The sequence below is a fragment of the Cucurbita moschata genome, unplaced genomic scaffold, assembly GCF_002738365.1.
Source record: "Cucurbita moschata cultivar Rifu unplaced genomic scaffold, Cmos_1.0 Cmo_Scf00003, whole genome shotgun sequence".
Classification (NCBI taxonomy): domain Eukaryota; kingdom Viridiplantae; phylum Streptophyta; class Magnoliopsida; order Cucurbitales; family Cucurbitaceae; genus Cucurbita; species Cucurbita moschata.
Window position 1 is genome coordinate 4,119,964 of NW_019268519.1, and position 13,831 is coordinate 4,133,794.

Genomic DNA, 13,831 nt, shown 5'->3' on the forward strand with positions numbered 1-13,831 from the left:
AAAAAAAAAAAAAAAAAAAAAAAAAAAAAAAAAAAAAAAAAAAAAAAAAAAAAAAAAAAGGAAAAAAAAAAGAAAAAGAAAAAGAAAACTAATGGAAGCAACCTGTTTCAGAAATTTTCAATTATCAGATATAATTTCTTGCTTAGTTACTTTACCAGGGAAACAAAATCTCTTTGCAAATGAACAAAATATATCAATCACATCACAAGGGAACCAACTATTCAGTAGCTGTGGATTCTATACATGGTATAACAAAAACAAGCCATTAGAGTGCATCTGAGTAAAGATGTAATTTAAATGAACTAAATCCACATAAATCCATTACAGCAAGTAAAAGACGATACCTGCATAGATATCTTCACTAATGTTGATAACACGGGAGGCCTTGCTGAAGCCACCTCGTGTTAGATGAAAAACCCTATCAAAAACATCTGGATGGCCATAATGCATACGAACTCTGACCAATTGGTAAAAGAGTTACTCCAAAGTGCAAACTTGAAAGAAAAGTCAGAAAATAGTAACATAAAATATTGATTAGATTATGGCGAGTACATACTTCAAGGGATTTGCCAGAACACGCTGACCAAGAGTCACAAAACTAGCTTCTTGATTTGACATGAATGAGGCCAGAGATGAAACACTACACAGATGAAGCGATTATTACTTTACTTGAAAAAAAAATAGTTAAGAAGAAGGATGGGAATTATTGGCTGCAATGGAAAGTACCTGCCCATGAAGCGATTATTACTTAATATGAAAAAATAGTTAAGAAAAAGGATGGGAGTTATTGGCTGCAATGGGAAGTACCTGCCCGTAAATACATGTTCCCTGACACCCAGTATGGTAGGAGGACGAATACCATGATCCTCACCAAATTCCTCAAGAAGATTTCTCATTTTCAATGCTTCTTCAAAGTAATTATCCTAGATTTCAAAAATCGCACATGTTACAACCAATCAAGATGTTTTTTTTTTTGACACAAAGCTACTATGTTTCATGAGCCACAAACCGTGTTCATTATATATGGGAGAGTGTGGAGCATAGACATCTACACTTACATATGTCCTAATGTTGGCTTCATTGAGAAACTTACACTATACACTCGTGTTTTTTTCTTTCAATAAATTGTTTAGATGGAACAATTTTCTACCATATTCGTGTCTGCATACAAATCATTTTTAAAAGGCATATCTTTTCTTGTCTTTAAAGAAATTATAAACCGAGAATTCCTTATCCTTATTTTTATACCTGTTTCTTTCATAATCTTGTTTCATGTCAAACAAGCATAGACACCACTCACATAAATAAAGGAACTTAAGACAACTGGTAAACTTGAAATCTAATACTACCAACGGAGAAAGCCAGAATATAAATAAGCTTTCTGCCTACATAACGAATTTGAGTTGAATTCTTTAAATCAAGAAATAATAAAAGGAACAATAAAATTAAAAATAATAGTCACCTGATTCATATCAATTGTCTGAACAGCATTTCCACGAGTAAAAATAACAGCATGATTTTGATTCTCAGGCTTTCCTTCACCCAACTTTGGATCTCCAGGCAATTTGATGGAATATATCTCCTACACAATGGGGAAAATGGCAAAGATAAATCAATCAAGAGGTGTAAGGTAGAAGAAATAAAAACATTTCAGACATGTTATAACTTAACGGGCTACTGTAAGAAAGACCAAGATCAATTAAGGAATAAACCACCGACCCTAAATTTACAAATTGTTTCTTGTAAAGAGTGCGCATAACTATATATAAGGAGTTGATAAATAAAAAACATCAGAAGAGATGACAGCTCGAGAAGAAAAAATATTATGAATATTGAAAGGGAAAAGAAAGAAATAAGACCTTATCTTTTCCATTGATATCAGCCTTCACCAGCTTTGAGTAAAATTCTTTCTGCACCTTACCATCCTTTTGGGTTTCAATATCTTCAATGTAGGCAACACGAAGAGCTTCATTTCTAATAAAAAGTATTTCAAAGGATAAGAAAATTTAAAACATAAAATAGGTTTTCAAGCTAAAAAATTTACTACTTCGCAATAAGATTTTCCCCAGTAAGAGTTAAATAGCAATACTCCTTTTGTGGAAGATTCAGTATAGGAAAAGAAATACCAACCTTTGCATAAGCAATGCAATATCAGCAGCCTCAGGTTTTTGTTGTTCTCTTTGTCTTCCATATATCTGACAGGTCACAACATACGTAAATTTAAGATCTGCCTGTGCACGTGCTTCAGGAGATAAATCGAAACCCCGAGTATCAGTAGCATCAGTACAAGGAATGGCAGCTTCCAAATCTGAAATTCGTCATATGGTTAGATGATAGAATTTCAGGAGGATGAACTAGAAAGGTAAGGTGATTGTTCTGACCTCCGCAAGTTCCTCTTTCTAAATAAGTCTGCAGCATAAGAGCTTTCCTATAGTACATCATTCCACGAACTGCAAAAAATCTCCCGCAGCTTAATCTATACATGTATATCTAGAACTACATAAAATATAAGAATGGACAATGGAGAAAATATCTTTCGACAACAATGCCCTCATATTCCTAGCCATTTTCTAGATTGCTATTAATACTTAAATTCAAAGTATTAAATATTATTGTAATAAATAAATATATGATCAGATTTCTACTTAATGTTTCATATGTTAAAATTGAGAATAAATATTCATTGTAATTCTACAGAGAAAAAGAAGGATAAGTTATTAAAATTACATAAAATAATTATTTCAATAAAAATATAATAAGCTAGTTATCTTTAATAACTAGAGCTAAGGTTTTAGATATTAATTTTTAGGACTAATATAAGATAATTTATAAGTAAATCATCATGTGTGCCATCCATGAGATATTAAAATAATATACATAATAATCTAATGATAAAATATCAGCTATGACATAACACTAAATTCACAGATTGCAAAAAAGTAGGGTGAAATAAATAAAATAAATTTTTTTTAAACCAACGTAAATTCCACTTAATAAATTGGATACGCGATCGATAGCTTTAAGCTCTCTCTCTCTCTGTTTTGATAGCTTTAATCTTATTACATTTGACTAAAGATATAATTTAGTCCTTAATGTTCGAGTCTTTTTTCAATTTGGTCACTGACATTTTGTTTTTCTTTTCAATCAAATCCTTATTTTCACAAATCATAAATAGTAACTAATAAAATAATGATGCAATATTGGAATAAATATACTATATTTTAATTTGATAAAATAGGCATATCACCCACCCATGAAATAAGAACTTACTCGCTGCATAAAACTTAACATGTTATAACTCGACTGAAAATTGCTAGTTGTTATAGAAATTTTTCCATAAAAAATTTAGCATACTAACAATGACAACCTTATTAAACCAACTGATTTTATATTATCCTTCTTTTAACATCTAATGATGCTAATGTGATTGAAAAAAAAAAAACTCAATACAAAGAGGATTAAATTAAAACTTTCTAAAAGACCAGAGACCAAATTTCAAATTAGGGACTGAGTAACATATTTGCAATCTTTAAGCATTGACAATCTTGAAATATATATTATACCTACAAAATAATAATTTATAATTCTCAACATAATTTTAATAATGTAAGGTTATTGCCAACAAAGAGAAAAAAAGGTCGATATAATTCTTCATGAAAAGAATTTTATTTTGTCAGTATTCAATCAATAATGTTCGGAATCAATTTGATTAAAGACTCATGCTTTTAAGTATAGTTTTTAAGGGAAAATGGAAGAACGCAGACAGGACAAAGAAAAACAGTCCACTAAAAATCTAATAAAAAAATTCTAAAAAGGACTTAAATGGATGAGAACCAGAGTCACTAATTTGATGCTTGACTTTATTTAATAGTACTCAAAAATTATTTTTTGTTTTCTGAATAGAAGTCTTCTTGTAAATTGTCATAGTATTTGGACAAATTCAACTATTTAAAAAGCAAATAAATTTTATAGGTATAATCAAATACAATGAAAAGATGATGCGCAACCCACGTGTAAATACTTATGATCTTTGAAATATAATATCACTAATCTATCCTTAGCTACGTAATCCTCAAAATTGTAGGCATGTCAATAAACAATTTGATGGACAAGAATTAACCTCAAGACAGCTTAAGAATTTACCAGTTCTTGCTAATGTCTGTCCTCGATAAGAGGCCCAAAATCGTAGTGCAAGGATGTCATTAGGGTTATCAAACGATTCTGGGTCAACTTCATTCTCATCTCGGCCAATTCGAGCAAGAAAGTTCTTCCATTCATCTATATTGATTTTTGTAGTTAGCATGGAATGCAAGATAAAGAAAATAGAAACGAGGACAAAAGAAAAAACGGTCAGCAAGAACACATACACCAAAAAAGAAATCACTGATGGAAGTGCATAAATGTCCAGAACTTATGAAAATGAGTTGTGTTGAGAATGCACTAAAAAGATATAAATTAAATTACAAATTTCATTTGTATCTAACAATTTCCAATTACATCTATGAGCCAAATGAGTACGATCAAGTTTCTGACTTTCAAAGTGTTCATCGAACAAAGATGGATGATTTGGTATGATGAGACCACAAGTAGCACAATCTATCTAAGGAGTTTGCTTGTAGCTCTTTTCTCCATATTTAAGCAATTTTTCTATCATGGTTGTCCGTCCTTATACTCGTGAAAAGATAAAATTCCAAAGAAGGTGAAATTACATAGTTGGTAGGTCTAGCTTGGCATAGTGAACATTATGGATCAATTTTGAGTCATTCTTCCTGCATGGTGGGCCCTCAACGATGCATTCTCTGCAAGAGTATGTTCAGAGATTTGGAAGTAATGTCCTTGGAAGTATCACTTTGCTTGTTCTTGTGAGGTGAGGGAGCGCAAATCTAGGATGAAGGAAATCTTTTGATACCCTTTAGGGTCTTTGGCTTGAAATGAGTGATAGGGTGGTTAGGAATATAGAGAGCTCATGTGAAAAGGTTTAGTTCCTTGGGAGGTTTAATGTCACTGTTTGGACATCGGTTAACAAATATTTTTGTAATTACCGACCAGGTTTTATTCCTAGGGAGTGGAGCCCTTTCAGTTAGGGGCTTGGCTCCTTTAGTGTGGACTGTTTCTTTGTATGCCCATGGTCCTTTTATTTTGTATTCTTTCATTTCTACAGAATGTAAGCTTGACTTCTCGTTAAAAAAAATATCAATGTAAAATTCATATAAAATACCTGGATAAATTTTTTGCAAGTAAAACAAAGTTGTTATGCCATCCTCATTTTTCTTCAGGAGTTCCCCCATACTATAGAGCACCGTCTCAGAATAATATGGAGTAAATACACTGCATTAAAAGATAGGATTAAGATGGAAGGAAAGACAAAAGATGAAACTTCAAAAAAGGGAAAAGAAATTAATAAAATATATGAACAAAAGATGCCATAGAAAGAAGCACCACCTGAAAGAAAGCATCTGACGAACAGGTTTTGGCTTTGGCATAGCCATGAAAAGTGAATTTGTAAAGAATTGCAGTCTACGTCTGGCCTCAAGATTAACTGGAATATTTGAAGCTGAATCTTTTATGGTTAACAGCGAATGTAATCTTTTCACTTGAGATTTCTGCCGAATGATAGCAACAACTCAATATATGTATATATATATTAAATATATGAAACAGAGATGTATTAAACACAAAAGAGGGCCCAGCCTAAGGACAGAAGATTGACGAGGCCCTCCCCACCAAACAACTATACAAGCATAGAAACAATTCAATCTCATAAAATAATGAAAGCAACATGAACAAAATTGAAGAACGAGGAATTAAAAAAAGTAAATACCAATTCTGGATCTTTGGGCCAATTTAACTTTGTAAACAGGCGACCTTCATTTCTAGCTTTTACCAATATGTTCCATGTTTCATAATGCCCCCTAGAAAAATGGAACGTTACATGTCAAAGGATAATTCAAGATATAAAAACCTCAAATAACTAACAAGCTTCAGACCTCTTGTCACCAAAAAGGATATCATGGTGCACAACATCATACAAATCTTGAACAGCCTTAACAGCACCTATTTCGAGCTCCGGAGTTTCTGGTTCTTTCTGTACAATGTCATAATCAAAGTGAAATACAGAAAATATATATGTATAAAATGCAATGAGTTTGACCAATTATCAACAAAGTGCATGTGAGGCGCTAAAATGTAAACTTTTGGCAATTTTCTTCCATAAAGATCAATACAACTATTCAGGGGCTACACGTCACAATTTGACAATATAGTCTTAGGTACAATTCAATAATCAATTTCATGATATACTATTAGTACATAATGTAAGTGAACATGCTCCTTTGAAAGGAAGTTGACAATAAAAACCATATCTGATGTTTCTCAACAAGGTAGAACCACTTTTTTTCTCTCTTGCTTTTCATTTTTATTCTTTTCTTTTTAATATGAAAAAGCCACAATGAAAATATAGATAGAATTACATGATCCAGTTTAAAAGTTTGTAAATACGAACCAGAATACCCGTCAGAGCAGTTACTCTTGTAATCACAAGTGGTAGCTTATTTAGCTGGAAGTCATTTTGAATGGAATTGTTTGCTATACTAGCTTGAATGTCTTCAAATACCCTTTCAACCCTGAAAAAGTGCAAACAATTCAGAATGGCTTTTTTGCAAAAATTTAACTTTTATGCATCATAACGTTTTTGGATAGGATTGTATATGAAAGGGAAAGTATAGAGTAGAGAGGTGGAGGATAGAACACGTTTGTTCTTTGCATGTCAGCAATACACATTTTTTCTATGCTAATCAATTGCAGAGTCTATCCTTTCTTTTTCTTTTAAACTTTAATGCTCGCCTCAACTCCTGCTCTAGGAAGATATAAGTCTTCCTCACATAACTCTTTTTGGTAAGAACACTCGAGGTTTGCATATATCTCATTATTGAGCTTATTACAAAGAAAAAAAATATGGAGACAACAAGGTAAATACCACGTCCTTCCTTCCCCAACCAGTAATTCCGTTAAGATAAGCTTAATTGCGTGGTAACATTCCTGTACTGCATATTTCATATAGTCATCTCTTGAAATACGCTCCCACAACTCGTCTTGTGAATCCCGTCTCTCAACAGCAATATCCTTTGCTAGAAATATCTACAGTTCCATAACCACAATGAAAATGTTGTACATAATTGGAACTCAGTGAGTCAAAACATCAAGTATTAAAAAGCATAGTTATTCAAGTTCCATTTTATGACTGCAAGCTGACCTTGCTGGCAAGAAGAAAAAGGGGCCACTGAACCAGGGGAAGATTACCCTTGTTTTTAGGCATTTGAAGCAACTCCGATTCCCTACAAAACCAGAAAAAATTCAAATTAAAGAAAAGAAAAACGACATTGAGGCAATAGAAACAATCTAAAAAAATCAACAGCAACAGATAAGAGAACGTGAAAGGCAAATAACAGAAAGAATCTCTAGAAAATATACTCACAAGTTTGTAATATAATCTTCTTCCCTTAAACTTGCTATGATTTCATTCCAGAAGGGAGAAAATCGGGCAGCATCAAACTTATCTTTTTCAACAACCTTGATATAAACAGCAGAACATGTTTGCACTAAAACTTTAGAAAAATCACAAGCAAAAATAGTGCTCGTAGACACTCGAGATAAGATGATGACAAGCAAAAATATTGCATAAATAGAGGCATTTAAGGAAGCAAAGTAATATGATCATCAAAACCTATCATCTAAGAAGCATGGACAATTAAGTTTGGCTAGTATGGTTAAACATGGATGCTACAACACTCGTTGGACACGAATCAGACAGTTGTTAGCACAGCAGATGTGATAGGCAGCATTGTACAAAGTCAATATACGTCCAATGTTTGTTAAACAGGTATGGAACACTTGCAAAGCAAACTAAATAGACGAAGTAATAAATTTTGAGAGTAAAATACATTAAACTCATTTTTAAGCATTTAATGCATAAACTAATGGACACTGAATTTCCTTCATTCTAAAAATAATATATATTAATAAATATATCCTTATCATGCCAATGTCTTAGAATTTTGAAAATGACAAGTATAGTGTCTATGTGGTGCTGTATGTATATCCGTGATTCTTAGCTTATCATCTATCCAACCCAGTTTCATATGCCTAACAACCTCCTTTTACTGTTTCTGAGACTCAACTCCTAATCTCCAAATGCAGCACTTCAGCCATCCTCCCTAAACCTACCAGCAACTATACTTTTAAGTTACAATAGCATTTTAAAATCTACAACGCATTCATACAATAATTTTCTGGTAGCATGCCCTTGGCTGACACGAGGAAAATATGGCAGTCCAGACACTAGTCAGACTATCTAATTGAAGTGTCAGATCTTAGAAATTTATGTTTTCCTCTTGTTGGCACTTCAGGCAGGATTGAGAAAATTGATTCAGGGGTGATGATAAATAATAACATTCATATACTTCAAAATATTTAATCACTCTACAGAGCTTGAACAGGTCAGAATATTTTCCGAAGTTCAACTAAAAGAATATTTCTAATTTGGGGGGGGGGCGGGGAATCCTATTTGAGGCCGACCAGAGTAAATCAAGCATATTTCTGAAGCAAGGAGGCAAGTAGGGAACTCACCGGAGTTGAAGACTGATTTGAAATCCTGCAAAAGACGCGTTTACAGTTAGAGACCAGATAAACGGAGAAACTTTTGTTTAAAGAAAAAATGAAGTTTAGATTGGCATCTTATGAGAAATATTCAAACCTGTCCCGGGGCATAGCGTGTAAAGTGTTCATAAAGGCTCCAGGAAACTGTTCAAACAGCTTATGAAGCGATTCCAATGATCTAATCTGAAGGTAATAAAAAAAAGAAAATAGAACAAATTTTAAAAGTTCAAAAAATGAGAAGGGGATAATTTGACTTCAACTACTGTACTAAAACCAAGGCTTTCATGCATTCAAGCATGTGCAGTCGTTGACTTGTTAGATTTAAAACCAAACCTCTACATAACTTAATCACATCAACAAAATTAAATTATAAGAAAAAGGTCGATTTACAACCTTTGTACTTGGCTGAGTGAGCTAGTTTTAAAATTAGCCTATTCATGTCGTTTACAAGGAATGACCCGTTATAATTACTAGAATACCTTCCATAATCTTATTGATGATGCATATTAATTAATATACCTTAGCAGTAATAAACATTGTCTTAATAACAATTATTAATAAAGAATATTATTCAGTGATATTGTTATACTATTTATTGTCATACTATTTAATGATAATGATTAATTTTTTTTTTCAAGTCTCTGCACGGCCCAAGGCCTAAACTTAGGAGATCTCAAAGATTTTCGGATCAAATTCAACTGAAGATTCAAACATGTGACCTCTTGGTAGACATTGCTTAGAGACCATAGGCCATATTCAACGAGGTCACCTTGTGGGGGCTTAACTACAATGAATTTTATCTTTACTGTTTATATAATAATAACAATAATAATTAATTAGTTCCTTTGTGACGTCTGATAAAATTGGAACAATATAAATAAGATTAAATATAGTTGTTATTTAGAACTAACTAATTGAAAAAACAAAACATAAAATTTTAATATTTCATAATAGAATAAAATTAAATAATTTTTCCCATTAGTGTAAAAGTTGTAAAATAATTTTTTATCTTTCTCATCCCTTCATTCCCATTCTACCTATAAGAAACATGACCTTAAATTTTAATTTTATCCAATTGAATCTTAATCTTAAATTTGAATACAAGGTGAAATTAATAGCTGTAGGTAGCTAAATCATGTCGTCTTTGAATTTGAAACTACATGTGTGCATTCTTGTGATTGATTTAGACTAATTTTGTAGATTTGTTTTTACTTTTTTTAGGCTTGCACATTTTTGTACCAAGTTTGAGCATTTTTATGCAGCTCCACCATGGTTCAATCATTTGTGATCAATTATGATTGGGATTGGCTTTCTCCTATGGCTAAGCGTGGCATTTTTCTAGCTGAATTTTAGATGTTTTATCTGTAAGCATTTAGGTGATTTATTCGTTGTCTTTGTTTATATTATCTAATTTGATTAGAAGAAGAATATCATTTAACGGCTTATTCAAATTTCAGGTCCACTGGTACAAAATAAAAACTTAGTGGTTAAAATTGATCCCATCTGATTTAATACAAGGTAAAAAATAAATATTTTTCCTAATTTATTTCATATCAAGAATGGGGAAATGCATAAGCTCAATAAGAATCAACTAGTACCTCTCCAAGACGATCTCTTGCACCAATTAAGAAACCCCAAATAGCAGATACAATGGTATAGAACACATGAAGGTCCAAGATGTAAATCTACAACCATAAATTAAATAGAGAAAAGTAAACGGTACGCCCATTAAAGACAAGAAATAAAAATAAATTTGAATCCTCCTAATCCAACGATAACTATATATAGCTATTAGTTTTCATGACATTCAGGAAAAATATCACAACAAAGTGACTTGTATCTGTTTATCATAATTGATTTATATCAGCTCATTGACAACAAACTAACAAAGTGACTTGTATCACCTCGTTGATTACAAAATTTAAACTTACAGCAAACACTGGAGCCCATAAGCTAAGAACCGTCAAAGCATTATGATTATCTGCAAATACGACACAGGATTTCAGAAGTCAGACAGCCTAAAAGCTAATTGTCATAAATAATTTTTTTTTCTTATTTCTGAAAGGTTTCTCTTCATCAAAAGGTTAAAAAGACAAAATAAGGAGAAAAACTATAGCAGCAAGGTTGAAGACGTAAATCATATATCAAGTAACTTTTCTTTCTGTTAGGGACATCTCTCCATATATACAAATGGCAGAGGATGAAAAGATTTTGGTTCTAGTTGATATTTTATTGATGAGATAAAAGAAAGAATGTAAAGGAGACAGGAAAAACAGCCGTACAAGATCAGGCATACAAAAAGACAGCCAAAAAAGGAGTCCAACTAAATTAAGAAAGGGCTACAGTCCAAAGGAATAAAACCTATTGAATAATATGCAAAATATTTGTATATTTTTATTATGGGAAGAAAGGAGTTCTTAAATAGAAGAAACACCCTTGTACAAATAAGAAGATAAATTTCAAGTAAATCTGATTCGCTAAAATCAGAAATAACCAAGACTCTCCCTCAAGCTAGTTTGAAGATATCTTCCATTACCAGCTTGTTAATCATCATATAAACTTGTAACTTTGGGAGCCCCTTCTTTAACACATCAACAAATTGCTCTATTGTAGGAAGGTAGGGAATGCATATTACTCCTAAATCAATATGAAATGTCTATCAACTTCGATATGTTTTGTCCTGGCATGCCTTGTTGCCACAATAAATATGCACTAGCATCGTTTAAGAGAACTTTGATTGTTTCAATAGTTTCTTTGTCTATATACCCTCACAAAACCATGGGGTAAAGCCCTAAAATAAGCTTCAACACTACTTCTAGCCACTAAACTTTCTTTTTTTCTTTTTTTTTTTTTTTTGCCTGCCCAGTCAGCATTATCATTAGTATAACTTTAACCTGCAAATGATCTTGCTTCTTAAACAATATACCTTTTGCAGTAGTACCTTTTAAGTATCTTAAAATCCTATAGATGACTTTAAAGTGAGTCAGTTTTGGGGTATGCATATACCAACTTACCACATTAACTGCAATAGCAATGTTAGAATGTGTGTGAAACGTAAATGAATCTTCCTGCAAGTGTCTGATTTTTTTTTTTTTTTTTTTTTTTTTTTTTTTTTTTTTTTTTTTTTGTGTTATAGTTTGCAATTTTAAATTGGGCTNATGGGGATGTCTACTGTTCAAGGGTGAAACCCTCAAGGAGCGGTAGGTTGTGGAGCTAATTTTGTGGTCACTAACCAAGAATTTCGAGAATGTCGTGTGCGCCATCGAGGAGTCGAAGGATCTAGAAGATCATCTGTTGATGATCTTCTGTTTAAGGTTGCATAAAGATTTCGTTAACCTAAATATTTTGTTAATCTCTATTCTTCAAGTTTCCCATTCAGAAAAAGTTGATAAAGAGGTTAATATGCATTGATAACCATAGATAATAGAACTTTAATGGAGTTACTTTTAGCGACAAGGACAAAGGATTCTTGATAATCAAATCCATAAACAGAAACTTCAGATCAAAAGGCAGATAATACAAACAATAGTAGGCATGATACTTCCACCAAATAAAGAAAAAAGAATTTAATAGAAAATCAACAGACGTGGCCTACAACACAAAATGAAATGATAATATTCTAACTTACTCTTAGACACAAAGTCATGCCACGAATATCTTAGATCTTTCATGTTCACAATAAGCCTGGTAGGTTTAACAAGAGGCTTGATCTGCAAGAGACGAGTTAAGTCTTCAGTTTCCATGCCTAGAGATAGATATCATTGCATAAACACCATAATTAACCTGAAGAAAATAGGCAAATGCGAATTTTCCACCCAGAATGATTACCCACAAGAGCATGTACCTGCAAAATGAGATTGAGAATTTCTACATGCACATAAACAAAACTTAGTTACTCCATACTATTGAGCACTTAAGAAGGCAACAACCTAAACAAGAAATTAACTGGGGGAAGGGGAGGGAGGTACATGGAAAAATTTACAAGGAACACCAATGGCTCAGATCAAAAAACTTCAGAAACTTACTTGATAAAATCAGTAGTCCTCTCATACATCCCACGTCCAACATAGTACCGTTCCTAATAAATCAAATTTCAGAAGCAAAAGAAAGTACAGATTCAACAAAATAACGTACATCAACTGAAATTGAGGAGGCCACATTGCACAAGCAGGAAAGAACAAAAAAAAAAGCAAGCATTAGAAGGTGAAACCTGTCGCATCCACTTGAAAAAGCGAACAAGAGGCCACCGATCACATTGATTTGTTAGAAGATGGAAAGCAGGTATACGCATCAGAATACTGAGGAAAAGCTGCACACCACCGTATATTCCAATCACGATTACATATAGTCTAAACATCACCCTTTCTGCATTTGGGTTACTACCCTCCTGAAGAGCTTTCCTGTAAGAGAATAGATAAAAATAATACTAAACATCTTGTGGAGATAAAAATGATAACAGGGACAAAAAAGCCAGAAATACATACACATAAAGAAACGTTATCGAAGCAGAAGCAATACTGAACCAAAGGAAACGAAGAAAAATTCGAGAAATAGCAAGGCGCCTTGAAGTAGAGTATGCCCCATACATCATTAGGATGTCTAGAACACCTGGATAGAAGTCCATGTAGAGCAATAGAAATTTTTAGAACAAAGATAATTCTTTCATGCTACTGCACACAAGATAAGAAAACAAATCAGCATCTAATACTTTCAGTAGAAATGACTAGAATAGCACATACTCTCAATAAACTTCATAACGACAAACGTCGGACCAAGACTCAGAACTTCCAGCAGGGTCTTCATATTAAAGTTTCCATTGTTAAATGCAACTATGGTCAGAGCCTGTGAGCATAATAATGTGATAAAGATAATTAAATAAATGAAAATGCAGAAATTCTAATCCAACTCAGTAACACCTCATGGTCTCAACTAGCATACACAACAGGAAACAGCATTAAGAAAAATATATGTATCGAGGGTACCATCCTAACGAGGTATCTAGTTGCTCTTCCTTTTTTTCTTCATAACTTTTTCTTAACGCTAACAATTGGTTTGTTTCAAGCAGGAGCTCTAAACCAGCAGTTTGGTGTATTTCTTCACTGATTCTTTTTTTTTTTTTTTTTTTTTTTTTTTTTTTTTTTTTTTTTTTTTTTTTTTTTTTTTTTTTTTTTTTTTT

General features: G+C 32.5%; 1 protein-coding gene across 1 annotated transcript in view; it reads right to left on the reverse strand.

Annotated features, from left to right (window-relative positions):
* The window catches only part of LOC111436119 (callose synthase 9-like), a 44,930-nt gene that overhangs the window by 5,679 nt on the left and 25,420 nt on the right, over nt 1-13,831 (reverse strand). The window contains 26 exon segments of the mRNA XM_023073806.1: nt 345-457; nt 557-640; nt 808-923; nt 1,463-1,582; nt 1,860-1,974; nt 2,131-2,303; nt 2,305-2,450; nt 4,144-4,278; nt 5,219-5,328; nt 5,443-5,603; nt 5,822-5,912; nt 5,988-6,085; nt 6,503-6,623; nt 6,977-7,137; nt 7,253-7,334; nt 7,475-7,569; nt 8,626-8,650; nt 8,753-8,838; nt 10,254-10,340; nt 10,587-10,636; nt 12,284-12,365; nt 12,439-12,499; nt 12,681-12,733; nt 12,866-13,055; nt 13,140-13,263; nt 13,395-13,497. Coding sequence (XP_022929574.1) covers nt 345-457; nt 557-640; nt 808-923; nt 1,463-1,582; nt 1,860-1,974; nt 2,131-2,303; nt 2,305-2,450; nt 4,144-4,278; nt 5,219-5,328; nt 5,443-5,603; nt 5,822-5,912; nt 5,988-6,085; nt 6,503-6,623; nt 6,977-7,137; nt 7,253-7,334; nt 7,475-7,569; nt 8,626-8,650; nt 8,753-8,838; nt 10,254-10,340; nt 10,587-10,636; nt 12,284-12,365; nt 12,439-12,499; nt 12,681-12,733; nt 12,866-13,055; nt 13,140-13,263; nt 13,395-13,497 — 2,782 coding nt within the window.